Raw genomic sequence first — 16,840 nt, 5'->3', positions numbered from 1 at the left:
AAGCAACAAAGCAGCAAATGAGGCCTTGAAAAAACAGCAAGACGTGCAAACAAGTGTGTCTGCAGCTCTTTCCACCGCCGCCAGAGCGCTGAATGACATGTACAAACACAACAGCATTCTTTTCCCAGCAGCTGGTCTACGCTCGTTTGCACAGACACACAATGGTCCTAGTGCCAGATGCTGAATGACACTCTTATAGTAAGACAGGCCGGTCACCAGTGGGCCCGTTCTTTGTGAGTATTCCCTGCAGTAACCCTTCCCCCCCCCCCCCATCAATAGAATCATCTATGGCACAATTAACCACAGACTTCGCTCACGTCGTCCTCAGGGAGTTAAGTGACACCTGCGTCGACCATTGACATGTTTAAATGGAGCTTTTCTTATTAGGTACATAGCAGCCCTGACAAAAGGAACCACCTCATTAGATCCATGCCATCCTTTTTGGACCTAGATAAGCGCTGGATAATGACCAAAGATTGTTGACATGGACTAAATCGAGAAGCTCGGCAAACACAAAAGCCGACTTATTTACCATGCTGAGGAATCGTCGTTTGACAGGCGGGTCAGGAGTGCAGAGAAAATGCAACTATAGCAGGTTCCGGGACCAGCATCTGTAATTTCTCTTTTCCAGCGCTCCTTCACTGATGTGCCAATGGAAAGGCTGTGCTCAGCACCTCTCAGCTCACAAAGAAGAGCTCCTGGAGCCTGCCTGGATTGAGATATTCACACACTCTTGCAAGTGTCATGGTCCTGACTTGTTCTGGCCCCAAATCAGCTTCTTACATAATTCACACAGCACAAGCGATTGTTGCAGTTCTCAAGGATTTGGGTGTGTTTCTTCTTGCTAGGAGTTGAGCTTCTTAACATTCCTGAATGATATTCCGCTCTCGCACAGTCCTGACACTGGATCTCTAAGGCCCTGTACATGCCGTTGCAGAATAAAAAGAAGCCGGTTCTCTAGTCTCGAGGTCGTATCTAAATATTTGATCACTGCCTTGACCCCAAATCTTTTCTTTTTTGCCATTTTATCACACGTCTATCTTGTTAAACTGTTAATAAGGTGGAGTCGTACAATTGTTGAGTTTGCATTGGTGAGAAAAGTTCGTAAAAAATCTCTTATAAAGCAGAACCATAGTGGAAATAAGCAAACTATTGTACATCTGGTGGATCACGTTCAGTCCAGACCCACCCCCTCCCTTCCCGCATGCGCCCTCCTATCAGCTGTGATTATGTGTTGAATCCGTCTTCGTGCTTAGATGTACATGGAAAGAATCCTCCTCGCAGGCACCCCGGTGGTGGCGCCGGGACGCGGAGCGAGCATGTCAAGAGATAGCAGCACATTAGAGTGATAAAAGAGTCAGAGGGAGGAGAGGAGGCGACAGCACCAACATGTAGGCCAGACTGATGATGAATGCCAGGTGGAGTGGGTCAAAGCTGATAAACGAAACGTTTATTTTCTTATTTCACAAGGACGAATATGTTTAGAATCACAGGCCTGGTTAGCATTTGTTCTTCGCTCCAAACAGTCACTGCAGACCTAATCTTAACCACGGTATGGTAGAAAAAGATTACACAGTACAAATATGGTCTGCAAGGTATAAATAACATAATAATAACAGCTCAACTCAGCCGTCTGTGGCACTGGCAAGGGCAACGGTTATTTTAAACAGCAGGGGAAACAATTAATGAGACAATATGTTATCTATTTTGTTTAGGCTAGGCCTAAATATGTTCGGTGGGGCAGAGAATAATTCCCAAATCTGTAGGAAGGTCAGCCGAGACCAAGACTCTACCAGGACAGGAAAGTGTTTAGACCAAGACAAAAATCACGACCAAGACAGACTAAGCCATAACTATTTCTGGATTGATACCAAGACCCTCAAAATAAAACACACACTAGTTGTAAGTATTAACCTAGTCCACTTCTTTTAATTCGCTCCAGTCACGTCCATTCTGTATTTGGGGAAGTCAATTTTAATTCGATCAAAACTCCCAATATTTGAGTCTTTTTTTGTTAGATGTATCCATTTTAGTCTAGATTTTGTTAATAAAACTTGTATTCCAGTATGCATTGATACAAAGATGTTCTAGTCTATTGAACTTAAAGTATCCCTCACATGGGCAAGAAGTTAAGTAGGAACCAGATATCAAACCACTAGTTTCACCCCATTTATTGACTGAAACGATCACTCTTTTTCAATCAATGTCATAATTTCAAGAAAAAAATAAAGGAGACTTGTTTAAAAATCACAAGTATCATAAAGGTTCAAAACGTTTTATATGTGGCGAAGGAATAGGGTTGAGATGACATATTAGAGATTTTAATTTTCCTCGTAAACTTTATCTACACTTACATGAGGCACCAAAATCTATGACAGTTTAATCAATACCCTTTTAACGGTTGCTTTTTGAGTGTTTGGACACTAAAAGGTATAGATGGCAGATTTTTCTTTCGAAAAGAAAAAAAAAGATCACAAGTTAGAGACCTATTAACTAAGCCAGAATTCTCATAGGATTAGGTCCAAATCCAGAAAAAATGTCTGCTCTGACCAAGTTAATGTGGACAATAAAGGGGCGAAAAGGAAGCAAGAACCACTAGTACAGGGTCAACTCTTTAGTTACCAAAGTAATTATCCAAGTGCAACAATAGGTCACACTACCCAGGAATACATCTGCTTTTTATTACTTATATTCTTTGACTTTATGGATAGAGTAGTCAATCCTAGCTGTCTAGTACAAGCAGCAGGCGACATCCAAGCACATTTCCACTGACAAATAGACACAAAACAAAAACCTGCAGGCACAAGAGAATATAAAAACATGTTTGTCTCTGGACCTGTGTTTATTCAGGTTGGACAACACAAGAGTGCACCGTCTTGCTGTAAGGCAGCTGTAAAAATATTCATCAAAGAGCAGTTTATCAGATGGAACTTGAACAGCAAATGGACCGAAGCGTCAATTCCAGAACCTTCCTTTTTTAATGCGCCCAGATGCCTGCTCGCTGATGTATTGAGACACTGTCTATGTGTCCTATAATTGACTGTCAGCAACTTCAAGGTGAACTCAAAGTCGGACGCTATCAGCTCCCGCACCCCGCCGCACTCTCAGGTTCAGGATAAGCAGTAGACGATGAATGAATAAAATTAGCTGCTGTTTGCACACAGGAGAGAAACAAGGACAATGTCTCGTCTCACGTCACATTAAAATGCTAAAAGAGCCATAAACACTCTCCATCAGCCACCTCAGATGCGTTGCTGTCTAGCAGTGTGTTCAGACAAGCATGAAATGCCATTTAAAATCCAACTCTGGCTTTATTTCTCTCAGGAACCATGACCACACACTGGAACTATGCAGTCAATAGAAGCTTATTGCTCGGGCTGAAGGCCGTGGAGTCTCTGACTGAATGTGAATTGAGCTCTGCCCCTTAATAAACATGTATTAGTGTGTTTATAGATCTTTATGGAAGAACAACAGTTGCATCTCTTTTGATGCCGGGCTGTTGCTTCTATGACACAAAGAGTCGAGCCCAGAGCAGAAACGCTAAGACATGACATTGTCCTTAATATCCAAGATCTCAAAAGACGGCTCACTCGACACAGTGGCCAATTCAAGCATGTGCCAGTACAAATCAGAACATGCATGACTGAGCTAATCTGATCTTCTCTGCAAACGTCTTCTGCTCAGCTGTCACCACATAAACCTTTGATGTGCACATCTATGTGTACAAATTAACTTTTTTATTTTAAAGCCAGCTTTTTTTTCCCCCACTCAGACTAAAATAGTTAATGATTGTGGAGTATAGCACACACACACACACCGACGGAGGGATAAACCTGCCGCACCTTACATCCAGACAAGCAGCCTATTCTTTCGAGCTACCTGTGCACGGCTCGAGATAAGTAGCTTTCGGCGATAAACAAAGAGCAGATAAGCGTTCTCTGACACAGTGTTGGGGGCTCGAAGGTTTTAGGACCCGTAGGAAGTGGCTGATCGCTTCGACGCCGAAAAGATCAAAGTGAGTAACTAATTAACATTTAGTGGGGGATGGCAGCTTCGACGCCCGCTTACTTCATTATTACTTCAGCGTGCAGTGACGTAGAGTTTGATGGCCAACTATCCAGCAAGAAACCATGTCGAACATTAACTTTGAATGTTCCTGTAAATGAGGAAAGTCAGTGTAAGTATTTTTTAAATAAACTTGAAATGCATTCACAACAAGTGTTCTACATCATTAAGAGGGTTTATAAAAGAAGTATATTAAAGTGTACTATAACTATACTTATTTTATTCTATCAATGAACAGGTATACTTGAAGTTTACTTTTGACATCCCTTAACAAAAATAAGTATATTCAAGTCTACTTTGAGTATATTTATTTTACACTAAAACTATTGAAAGTATACCTGAATTTGACTTTCAATATACTACACTTTAAAATAGTACACTGATGTAAACATATTATTATACTCAAGTATACTTTATGAAATGTACTTCAGGTACAGTCACTATATTTCTGTGTCGTGTTCCAGAAGTAAAGGATCATGGGAGTTACTGTTAGAAACAGATATTTGCTTTGAGGTATTATCCATCATTAATGTCGTAATTATAACTAAAGCCTCAAAATGTATATCTAGCACACTTAAAGTGTTACAATGTAGGAGTGCCAGAAATATAGAAGAGTACATGTTCATTTAATACAGTATACTAACTGTACTTTGATTTAACTTAAGAATACTTGATAAAAAACTTCATATGTGGTACTTTTTTCCAAGGGAAGAAATCACAATATAAGTCGTTTCAAGGCCGGAAATGAGAAAAGTTATTCCAAAAGTGAATAAAGTTTTGAACGATGATTTATGGATTTCAAATAAGCCAATGTGCCACAAGTATCATCATATTTGTTTGGCTTGTCGTCATCCTGATGGTAAGAAGACAAGCGTGTTCACCCACGCAAAGGGGCTCAATCATGGGATCGATAACGGCTGCCCTGGATAAACTGCTGCTCCGTTGACTACCTGAATGCTGTTGTGAGATAAAGAAGTGTGTGCTTGCTTGTAAGGGACATGTCAATGTCTTTACAGAAAACTGCTACGAAAGCTCAGTGATCCAACAGAATCAGCAACTCTCCTATGTAGGACACGTTTGTTAAGCTGACAATTTTATGGACAAACATGCGATATGTTATAGGCTGTGCGTGCAAAGCGGAAAAAAGGATGGAAGGAAAAAGATGTCGCCCTTTATTCTCTCCACTGGAGCAGCACCGTGATCAATGCGACTCCTGAAAGACTATCCATAAATGAACACATGACACACATACTGCTCACGTGACATAAATAAATCATCGAATGACACACTTAATGTTCATGTGACGTAAATAAATAATTACGTGGCACGCTCAATGTTCACATTGTAAACATTTTTGGTTCATTCTGTTCAGTGAATTAGATATGTATATATAGGTGACATCAATAATAAGAAAAGCTCCTTTTAAATGGTAAATGGTACATTTCTCCTACAATTCCCCCCCCCCCCCCCACCCCAAAAAATAAAATAAAATGTCCAGTGCAAAAGAATACTTGCTCACGGGTAACAAGTGATTCAGATTCACAGCATTTGTCACTTATATCTTTTCTTCAGAGAAATTTCGCACATTGTCAATTTTTGATCGAAACTAAAAGGAGGAATTAAAGTTACGATAATCTGTACTAGCGAAACTAGAAAATGATGCCATTGAATTAAATAAATAAAGTCAGGGAAGAGACATAAATATTAGTATGTTTTTGACATGATTTTTTATAGAGAATATTAAAGAAAATGTAATCCCTAGAGAATCTCAGGGTTTACGTCCAGGTTGCAATGAGGAGTTTGAAATTCAATGGATGTTAGTAAGAAAAGTATTGATTAAAGTAGCTTAATTCCTGCCACTATATATAGTTGTATCATCAACTTAATTAAAAAACATTCAATACAAGAATTTATTCATCAGAATCAAGTCAAAAATGCTGTTGCGAGTCTTATTGTGCATTCTAAAATGACAGAAACAGGACAGGAAAACGTCTGGCCTTAGCTGCGTCCAACACTTCACTCTGAAGAGCTGCCTGCTCTAAGTGATTGTGGCTTTTTCTAAAAATGGATTTAAGTGAGAGAATTTCTCTCCCAAGCCGAGGATGGAAAGGGCCGACGGCTGGCCGGAGCTACAGCTCTTAATTAGATTTGTGGAAAGTGGACGTGTCTCTAACAGTAACTTCTAACCATATTTAACTATGATAGTATGCTGTACCGCAATGATATACCCATATTTCACATCAGGTTTAACAGAGAGGGAAACAAGCCTTTTTACAAACCTGATTTCTTTTTTGTTCACGTTTTTGCAGCTATTCCAAGATTATTTTTAACTAATCGAAATAAGCGTTGGCAGCATTTTGGCGTCTCATCCTAACAATAATACATTTTCATGAGTGTCTTTGTGGAGACTCAAGGACACTTTTCAAATAATAAAAAAATATCATTGCTGCAAAACAATTGACAAAATTGAAAGTCATTGAAAAGAGAGCTTGACCCCCCTTATGCTTACCACTCTGACAAAGCAGTGAATAAAATTAACATTATCATATTTAATATTATTTCATTTTAATGCGACTTCTAAAAGCAATTGTTTCACGATAGTCATTTCAAACATATGCACACACACACACACACACACACACACACACACATGCATACCCTTCGTTTTTAAAAGCCTTTTTTTTCTAAAGTCACTCATTTCAGAAGTGGAGGACAAATTTTCTGTTATGTATTCATCAGTATGTATTCATCATATCTTCAGCGGTAAAGACAGACTCGGCAGTGAGTCATTCCCTCTTCTAAAGATCAATCAATGTCTTTATTCTTTGAGAATGAGGCTGCGGTTCATTGCTGGCATGACTTTGACTTCAATGTAGAGTTTTTTCATCCTTGTTTAAGCCATTAATAACATGCAATGCGGCCCCAATACGGGAGTAAGAGCTATAATAAATAAATGAATAAACATTTTTCAAATATTTTTTTTAATTTTATAAAGGACATGTATGAAAGGGAAAAGAATACCATAGACAGCAATGTATAACGAAACATAACAAAAGATAGGAGACACGTCCTGTCTAAAACTTAAATTATTTTTCTTTATGTACATGCTCATTTAAAAAAAGAAAAAAAAAGGTTTAATTTCATTTTGGTATGTGTATTTCTTGTCCAATCATTTTATTTTTAAAATAGTATTGCAGGTGCCAATAACCTCAATAAAAAAAAGCTTTTTATTTGATCAAATGTATCTATAAGGAAATACTGGTGTGAAAAATGATAACCTAATCTCACTAAAGGGGAAAGAAATACAAATATTTAACATGTACTTTTGATCTCCTCTTAGAGGGACTGATTCACTCAGCAGCAACTTTCTGCTTGACTAGCTTCATTTTGCCCGATTTAACTCCTGCCGGCTCTGCTCTGGATCATGAAGGGAAAAGTGAAAAGTTACATAAGAAACTATTGATTTTCTTTTCCCTGGAGCAGGTCCTGCTGCTTACTGCTGACTCCTCAGGTAGTGAGACCCCCCAGCCTGCTCACATATCACGTTCACCCTGCTGCCCTCTGAACACCAGGGACATTGTTTTCCGACTCGCGGTCCGCCTGTTTGACTTCATGGTCGCGGGCGGTCAGCGGCTATCAAAAAGACATCTGTCCTTTTTTTCTTTTGCGGGGAGAAAGTGGTGAAAGTATTGACGCAGAGACGTCCTCACCTGTTAGTGCAAGTGGATATGAGGCCAGCTAAAAAGCAGTGAGGCTGCTTTGTCATGCGGAGAGAAGGGGCGGAGAGGTGACTCCGCTGGCGATCAGGGGTCAACTGCAGCGATCATCCATCTTCTTTCTTGACAGTGCCCTGTCAGCCTGCACACTCACGTTACTAAACGCCAGAATCAGACCTCCATTTTGCGGTGACGCCGGGCTTTGCAGTCACGTGTGAATTAAGTTAATATTCGTTGACCCGCTTCTTGGACTGATCTGACCCCTTCATCACTTGGAAATAACATTATCGGACACGATGTCACAAAGGTCTCCCTCCCTGGTGTCAAAGTCCAGCAGAGGGGAAGCTTAATTTGCATCACAATTCGGAAAGGCGTTTTCACATGGCTCACCTAAGGGCTGTTTTAGATTTTAAAATAGTGCTGATCGAGCAAAATCTTCCACAGAGAACAAACATATGTCCGTTCGCTTCATCTTATGATAAAGTTACAGGCCTAAATCTACACTTGGAACAAAGTTTAATCTTGGGTAAGAAACAGAACTTTCTGATGTGAATGTAAATGAATCTTAAAAAATAGAATGAAACAAAGAATACTTATAGTTTTAACACATGTATTACAATTGAGGAGACTAAAAAGTTTACTCTAGTTTCAATAGAGAGAACCCAAAACAAATCGATTCATCGATATTTATAGCGATATATCTTTTTCAGTATACGATCGATATTCAACAGTACTTTTAAGCATTTTAATTGGATTATTTTGGCTTTAAAAACATATTTTATTTTTATACTTTTTTTTTTTTTTATAACAAATTAAGTTTGTGTAAAATATAATAATTCATTTTATTTTCAATTAACATGCAAATGTTCACAGTGTTTGTTCATAATGGTTATCCGACTAAACTTTCAGCTGCTAGATTGCCACAATCATTAGCTAAAACTGAGCATATTTTGGCTTTCAGTTCTATTCATTCAACCAAAAGAGTGTTGAACAATCACATTAAGAAAATGATTACTTGTAATATTGTATTCAATCTCATCGTGAGCTAAATATATATTTAATTTAACTGTATTGACATTAGTAAATCATATTGAATCATATGGTTAGCTTAATAGTTTGTATTAAATTGGTACAGCCCTACAGGAGATGCAGGTCTATCATCACTGGCACAGCAAGACCCAAATATATAAATAATATATAATGTTTATAAGAACAGAGTAAATAAATAAGTGAAAAAGTGTATTAAAATAAGGATGCTTGAAAAGATAATGACTATGACACAAGGCCAAATGAACATTCCGAGGATAAAAAAGGTAGAATTTCTCTGATCTTGCATAGAATTTTTACTAATAGGTAACTACCAATACCTGTATCTGACTGAGCTTTCATCAGAAAAAAACTAAAGTCAGAACAAACAGAAAAAATGTCCAAATGTAGCTGGGAACATCCTCAGTGAAAAGCTCTCCTGTGATTCTGTAATCAAACAGCCACAGACAGGCACGGCCACTGAGACCTTTGAATATAAGACGAGACATTCGTGTCTAATTTGATGTGTTGACAGCACAGTCAGGTCTGGAACAAACAGCCTCCTGGCACTCACTCAAGATCATCATCCTTGCCGAGTACCAAACACTTTCGCTTCCGCTCTGGAGGCAAAGTCTGAGTGGTCTGCATTAGATAAACAAATGTAATAACTCAGTTTGTTTGGGTAAATTTGCACATAGGAATACAGTGTTCAAACGACAGCTGGGGAAGACAACCAGCTACTTATGGCCAGGAAAAATAAATTAGAAATGAGTTTAAAAAAAAAATTCCAACAAACTGGACAAACAAACTATTCAAATTTAACAAACCATTAATTTTGGACTTTGAATTGAGGCTGAAAATTGAAGCCATTGCATTGTGAAATTGAACTGGCGACCTCTCTTTTACCCACATGAACACCACAAGAATAAAGGCCCTGAATAGAATCAGTAAGCAGTACTTCTATACAAAATAACATTTAAATGGGATGAATAGTTAGGCCACATAAAGTAGTAAATATTATATATATATATTTGGAAATTCAATATCTTTTAATTTTTAGCCTTTTAAATTAATTATAAATATGTTAGTATAATAGTACCAACATTTGGATAGCACTGATGTACTTCCTTTATTAGAAATAAACAATGCTGAAAACTTACAATATTATGTGTATAAAAATAATCACATTTTTTAAATTCCTGAAATATAGTAAAATATACATACATGTGTGGTATTCAAATAAATATATATATGCAAACCACTATTTCTGAATACCTGAACCATCGTTCTATACTTTAAAGAAACTAAATGTGATATGTATATTTGTTTTTTAAATTAACAAAATAGTCTGAGCTTTTCATTGAAAATAACAATGACACTTTTGTATTGATGTGGTGGAAAATAACCCTCTCTGTGCTTGTGAAAAACTCTACACTTGTCCCTTGGACATGAACAGATTTCCCAGGTCGGAATGGTCCTACTGTCCTGCACATGATCAATAAAAAAGACGGATGAAGAACAAGTGTGACGTCTTGACAACCAATGACTCTCTTTTCCAGACATGACGGAGGGGAAAGCCTGCGGCTGTGGAGGAACTATTCACAGGAAGTGGCCATCCATCAGCGCTTTTGTTTCAAATTCTCAATGATTCAAGTCCATTCGGATCTCCTGTGGATTTTAGATAACACAGCTCATTTGCATAATTCAACAGTGGATCAACCTGTAGCTGATCAATCAACATCCGCGAACAACTCCTGTTGTGACTTGGCTTCATTTGAAATGCTAAGTGAGGCGGGCAGCCTGTTGGGCTCTATACACGCGAGCTGTTGTAGTCGGTCCGTGGCGACTGGATTCCCCCATCGCCATCTCCGTCTCCCTTCTCTTGGGGCTCGCTCATCAATCACTCTCCAACTAACTTCTGTCCAACTCCCTGACAGTCGAGATGGATGACAGGCCATCTACAGGACGCTGTTGCGCTCCAGCAGTAGGACGTTGATACGATCTCTCCGGTACTTTCCCTTCCAACGACACCAAAAAGTTCCTTCAAGAAGCTTTTTGGATTCCAAAAAACCACCCATATCTTGTGCGTCACCTACCTACCTTTCTAGGGTGGGCTATTCAAGATATATTTAAACGATGATTCCGGAGATTTACTCGTAACAAATCAAGGTCCGAATCATCCAACATGATGCACACTGACGCTGAACAATGAAGCTAATGTGCTGCCCGGGAACCATCTCTTCCTCTGTCTGATAGAGCGACTCCGCGGCTCCACTCCGACCAGTCGCTCCATAAGCGCGAGGACAGTAAATGAATGGTCGCTGTTCTCAAATCAGCACAGATTGGCTAAATGAAGCTGCAGAGGAGACGCCGAGGGGAGCAGACATGGCGGGCAGAAGAGAAGAGTGACATTTACTGGCACAGATCACCACACAAAGAGCTAAAAAAAAAGTGACGGCTTGTGAAGGGGGCGGGGGGGTGGTTGTAATGGACCTAAAAAAAGAAAGAAAAAAAAAAAGACAAGGGGTCCCTCCTGGCTGACGGTGATGAATGAGTGGATCACAGCACATTTTGCAGCAGACATTTCCATCAACACAGGGGTCATCACACAACCTGACAGAACGCGTATCCATCCACCTGCAGCCAAACACCCCGAGTCCTGAAGCCTAATATTGGACACTTCCTCGGTGTCACAAGAGACGAGACCAACACAGCAGAATTAAAAATAAAGACACAATTATCCCTGAAGAGAACTGTTTTAAGATAGTGTGAAAGTTGTTATATCATTTTTTTCACCTGATTTAATTTACATTTTTTCTGCCAATTTAGATACATAAATATAAACCACTGACTGTCTAGAAAGATGCCTTTAAATACAAGTGTTATTGTAAAAATGGTTTTATTATCTTTATTAAATAATTATGTAGCTGTATTATTTAAATCATCTGCTGTATTTTATTATAATTAAATAACAAATTTACTTTACTCTTCACTTACAATTGTATTTTCTAAAAAAAGTATTTTAAGTTAATATTCTTAAATTTGTTTTTATTGCCATGATTTCTTTTCATGACCAGCAGTAAAGCAGTGCATTCATTTATTGGCTTATGTCACATTCCATTTATTTTTGTTAGTATCATTTCTGCTTGACTTCAGTGTGAGAAAAGTGTTTTTATACGCTTTACTACGATGAGACCTGCAGTAAAATTGAATTCATGGACTCCCTGGTCAATCACTGAGTGTACTCTATAACTCACACGGTACAAGCAGAAGCTTTCCATTTCAGTCCGGCCTCTGTTGTGGTGAGGGGGAGAGATACACCACAGATATATTGGTTCTTTTGACAGCACAGAAGGGAGCCAGCGCACGGACCACAAGCTTTATCACACGTAAATGCAGGAATATCTGTAGAGACACTGTCGTACATCAGTTCTTTACCACAACACTGTATGGTTGTTCAAATGAATGGTTGAGGGCACCTACATCCATCATTTATTTCTCAAGTAAAATTTTTACTTCTCCCCTTTAGATTCTCTTTTATAGCTTGTCTTGTAACTGCTTGTTTTTATCATTTTATGTTTGACCGACATTTTTTGTTGCGATATTTCTTCTTTTTAATGTTTAGCCTTTGAGACCAATTGACGTAAAAAGAACAACAAATCAAATGTTCTTATTGTTGAAAGCAATGCACTACTTACAGTAGCTATGTGAATTGAATGATATAGTTATTACACATTTTTTTTAATTACTGTGAAATAATAGTGCCTACAGTATGAATGTCTAAACATGTTTTGAGATTTGAATTCTCGCATTAAGATAATCCACGACCAGAGAGATTGAGGTCTGTTCTGCTCATAGAAACACTTTGAATAGCTATTAGATTGTTCACCAGGAAACCACTGAATGGACAATTTAGCGTCAATGGAGCTGCAGGCAGAAGTGCTGAAGTGCACCACGGATCTGACGTTATTTAGATGAACTCACTGCTTAAAACACAGGCTTTTATGCCTCGGCAGAGAAGAAGCTCATAAAGACGCCTGGACTTTGATCCCGGGTAAACATTTGGGATGTCTCTTCATCAGGAGTTAAGAAGGAAAGTGATGCTTGGATCCACAGGTATTCGTTTTCATCTTCAGACAATCTAAGACTTTTTTGTTCCACTAACAGACAATAAAAGCTTGCTAGAATTACTAGCCGCGCTCCCTGCTGCAGTGGTGAAACACTCTCCCTGTGGAAATAAATCACAGGCTTTCTTTCCACCTCGGGGAACAAGTGAATCCTGCATCTCTGCATATTAAAACAACAAGGACAATAAAAAAAAAAAAGGCGGCACACATTAGTGACAACCTGAGGCGGGACATGTTGTTCTAAATTGCGCGGCTTCATTTAGTTCATTACCGCCGTGCTCGCGATGGGGCGCCGTGTGGATGACAGTGTGGCATAAAAGTGTTTGTCAGGGACAATTGTTCGTTTCTTAGACACATTCCATTCAATTACTACCGGCGGTCGCTCCACATAAGCTGCTTAAATTGACTGTGCCCACTTTGCCAAAAGAAAAAAAAAAAAAAGGGGGCCGGCCACTTAAGTTCCATGACCTAAGTCACCCCTGTTAATCCAGGGTGATTTTTATCTTTCTAGTCAATAATCCCGGGCCATTTAGAGAGGAGGGCTGAATTATTGTAAGCAGGGGATGGTGGGTTTTGCAGAAAAAATGTTTGACCTCTCCGTTTGGGTTCCTCGGTGAAGCCTGAAGAGCAAATGCTAGAGAACATCAGCTATTTGTTTTCCTTCTGTGTCGGAGTCATCTGGTCGGGGCAGAGATACAGAGCCACCGGCCCGTCTGTTTCCAGACCTGTGTGTTCAGCGAGCGATTGTCTTGGACGGCTGCCCACAACGGGGCGAGCGGTGTTTGAACGAAAACTCCAGTTAGTATTTCTGGACTATAAATTAAAAGCCTTGGAAATTAATTAAGACGCATTCCAGTGAAGTAGCCGGACATTTTTTTTTTTTTTGCCAAATAAAACTCGGATCTAAGCAAAGCAATATGATACATTATTAGAAAATTAAAAAAAAAAGGTACTCACGTTCACATGTGTCTCCTTTCTGGTGGAATCCTGCTTTACATATACATTTCCCAATAGGCACCAGCCACTCCCCTTCAGCGCTACAGTGCATCTTTGGCGAGTTGTCCATCTCCTCCTCTGCGTCGCTCACACATGTGCCCTCCACCTCCACCAGCGACGAGAACTCGGAGCCAGTCACGGTGTCGGGGAAAGTGGCCAGGTTTTCGATGATGGACCAGCACTTCTTGTAGTACACTTTGACCGAGACCAGGGCGATGCACGCCCCTACATCCTGAAAGGCCAGGTAGAAGCCTCGTCTGGACAGGGGCCCGATGATGCGTACTTCGGTGTTGAGCTTCATCTTCCGCTCGCCCAGGTCGCCCTGGGTGAAGCTCTCATCGGCCGCGATCGTATCAATTTTCACGTACTGGTTCTCCCGGAGGCTCCTGCCCATTTCGGAATCGGTCTCCTGATAATACAAGTTGAACGTCTCCTTGCAAGTTCCCACCACGCCGGGGAGACTGTTACAATCCCTCAAGGTGAACTTCAATTCCACAAAAATCCGCTGAGCATCGCCCTTCTCGACCCAGTTAGTCCGAAGCCAGTTGTTTTGATTGGGCTCCATTACTTGGCAAACCTGGTATGTGCGAATGGGGATGTAGTTCTCGTCCAGGCCACTGATCTCTTCCCACTGAAAAACAGATATTCATATTATAAGGGTTCTCACAACTTAAGGTAAGTTAAAGTCAAGATTTTTTATTTAAATGCCATTTGAATTTAACCGTAAGACCAAATTAACAATCAATTTTAAAATCTACGGACACCACATATACAATGGTACCCACTGCCACTTGTTGGTTGAACAGCCAATTAAATTAAATTTACATGTACTTTGATTTTATTAGTATTATTTATTTGTTAATATTCAGCATAAAGTGAAAGATTAAGAAAATGTGCTGGACTCCAGCATTTGCACAACAGTGCACCGAGTAAAAACAATTAGTCTTTTGTTAGTTCTTCTATTGTGGTTGCTTGTCAAATTATTACTGTAATTATAAAATGTTACCAGATATATTTTGATTTGAAACTACCTTTTTACATTTTAATATTATGTTTAAAAATGTAAAAATACATACATTAGAGATAATTTAATGCAAATTAAGGTAATTTTTCTATTAGTGAATATTTTCATTTTAAGGAATCCCAGGAACTCTGACTTAAAGTGTTAATGTGTGTAATTCAATGAGTTTAATTAAACACGATAAGAGACTTAAAACATCATATACAAATGGAATCAATGGTGTTATCAGGACACACATGGGTTTCATTCGAAGACACCATTTTACATATGCTCTAGTGTCTTTGAGATTCCGAGCAAACAATCACATCTTAATATTCCAGTCACAGATGTAGGGCATGAGAGAAAGCTGTGAGAAGAAGGAAAGGGAATGTGATGGGCTGAGGAGGGAGCAGACTTACCCCATTGGGAGGATAGGAGATCCACTCCAGCTCTGTCTGTTGTGCCTTGGAGTCCAACAGAATAACTAGTGACAGGAAACCAGAGGCAGGTGGTTAAATCTCACAGGAGTATCACGGCTGCTGTTTTTTCAACAGACAGGCGTCACGTCTAGATATTCCAACATTGACCTCATTTTCGAGACTGACGATCAGAGACCGCTCTATTGTGATTTATCCTCAAACTTAATGTTTGGACTTGAAGTTAAGCTGCTGCGCTTCCAGGCATTCCACCGGGGGAAGGACGATCATTTCTAATAAGGAGGACGAGATTTACTCGAGCCTTTGATTCTTTAGCTCCACTGATCGTAGGGATGGCTGTTTTTTTTTTTTTTTTGTTCTGAAGGAATGAAGCGAGAGGCTTTTACGAGAATGAAGAAGTAGTAATAGGATTTAATTTCCTGGGACAGCAAACAGGACCAGTGCCAGGACGCAATGCTGTAAAAACTGCTGCGCTTCGGAACCACTGGTTTCCGATCAGGAACGAACGTGAATATACCGCATTTTTTAAAGAGTTTACAGATCACAGTCAAAATGTTCATTTTCTCCCGGTTTTATTATTTGTTTAATTTGTATGTGGTAAAAAAAATCATTAAGAAGAATTAAAAGAGGATGAAAAATAAAAAAGGGGATTCGGATCTGACAAACGGAACCACGAAACCCGATCCCCGCCGCGTTTCGGAGGCTCAGTCCTGTCAAGTCCAGGAGTTTGGAACACGAGACCCGAATGCCAGCTGGTCTCCTCCAGTTGGACGGACTAAAAAAAAAGAGCTTGTTGTGGACATGGATCGTTCGATCGCCACGCGTAAACACACGGGGATCCACGTTCACACTTGTTCGGATCCGACAGGTACCAGCGCCGTTTTTTTTAACTTGCTCGAGTGGACGGAACCACGCGAGGAACTACACACACATAACTGAATACGTGTGTTTGTGTGGCCAGTACTGTCAGAAAGAAGAGTCAGAAAACTTCTCCAAGAACTTACCTTCCTTCGCATTTTGTGCGTCCCCGCCGTGTAGTAAGAAAGGGAAATGAAGGCAAAATGTAATCCAGAGACGCGGGAAGGACCTGGAGATCATGGTGCGACACACGGACAAGGATCTGGGGGCGAATCTCGCAGTGCCAGCGACTCGCTCGCTTCCCATGGACGACAGTTACGCGGCTCTATGTTCAACCATCCGCTGCTGGCGGCTCTCAAATACAGCCTGCTCCCGGGGGCGGGGTCTCGGGGAAAGGGGCTGTCAGTCAGACGGGGAGACAGCGCCGAGGACCAATCAGTGCGCCCGGGAAAGTGACGTCACGGACGCGGCGAAGGCGGGGAAAGCGATAGTCCAGGGACTGTTGCAAGAGTTTTTCCTTATTATCATTATTATTATATTAATATTGTTATTATGATTCACTTAGATGCAAAACACGTTGAAAAGTGCTAAGCAATAGTGAATGAAAAAAATACA

At 39.9% G+C, this 16,840-nt stretch overlaps 1 protein-coding gene across 4 annotated transcripts in view; it reads right to left on the bottom strand.

Moving 5' to 3' along the window:
- epha7 (eph receptor A7) overlaps positions 1 to 16,554 on the bottom strand; it is a 68,289-nt gene extending 51,735 nt beyond the window's left edge. Inside the window, exons 1-3 of one of the 4 annotated variants that reach the window (XM_087778926.1) lie at positions 16,372 to 16,554; positions 15,350 to 15,414; positions 13,892 to 14,561 (exon numbers count right to left, since the gene is read on the bottom strand). In XM_087778926.1, the coding sequence (XP_087635052.1) occupies positions 13,892 to 14,561; positions 15,350 to 15,414; positions 16,372 to 16,531 (895 nt within the window). In that variant the 5' untranslated portion in view covers positions 16,532 to 16,554. The remainder of the gene's footprint in view (positions 1 to 13,891; positions 14,562 to 15,349; positions 15,415 to 16,371) is intronic. The other 3 variants (XM_087778927.1, XM_087778928.1, XM_087778929.1) reach the window with 3 other exon arrangements.
- Between the last annotated feature and the right edge of the window lie 286 nt (positions 16,555 to 16,840).

The sequence above is a fragment of the Callionymus lyra genome, chromosome 17 (genome assembly GCF_982586985.1).
Source record: "Callionymus lyra chromosome 17, fCalLyr1.hap1.1, whole genome shotgun sequence".
Classification (NCBI taxonomy): Eukaryota; Metazoa; Chordata; class Actinopteri; order Syngnathiformes; family Callionymidae; genus Callionymus; species Callionymus lyra.
The sequence above is the reverse complement of the archived record's forward strand: the minus strand, read 5'-3'. Positions and strand labels throughout refer to the sequence as shown.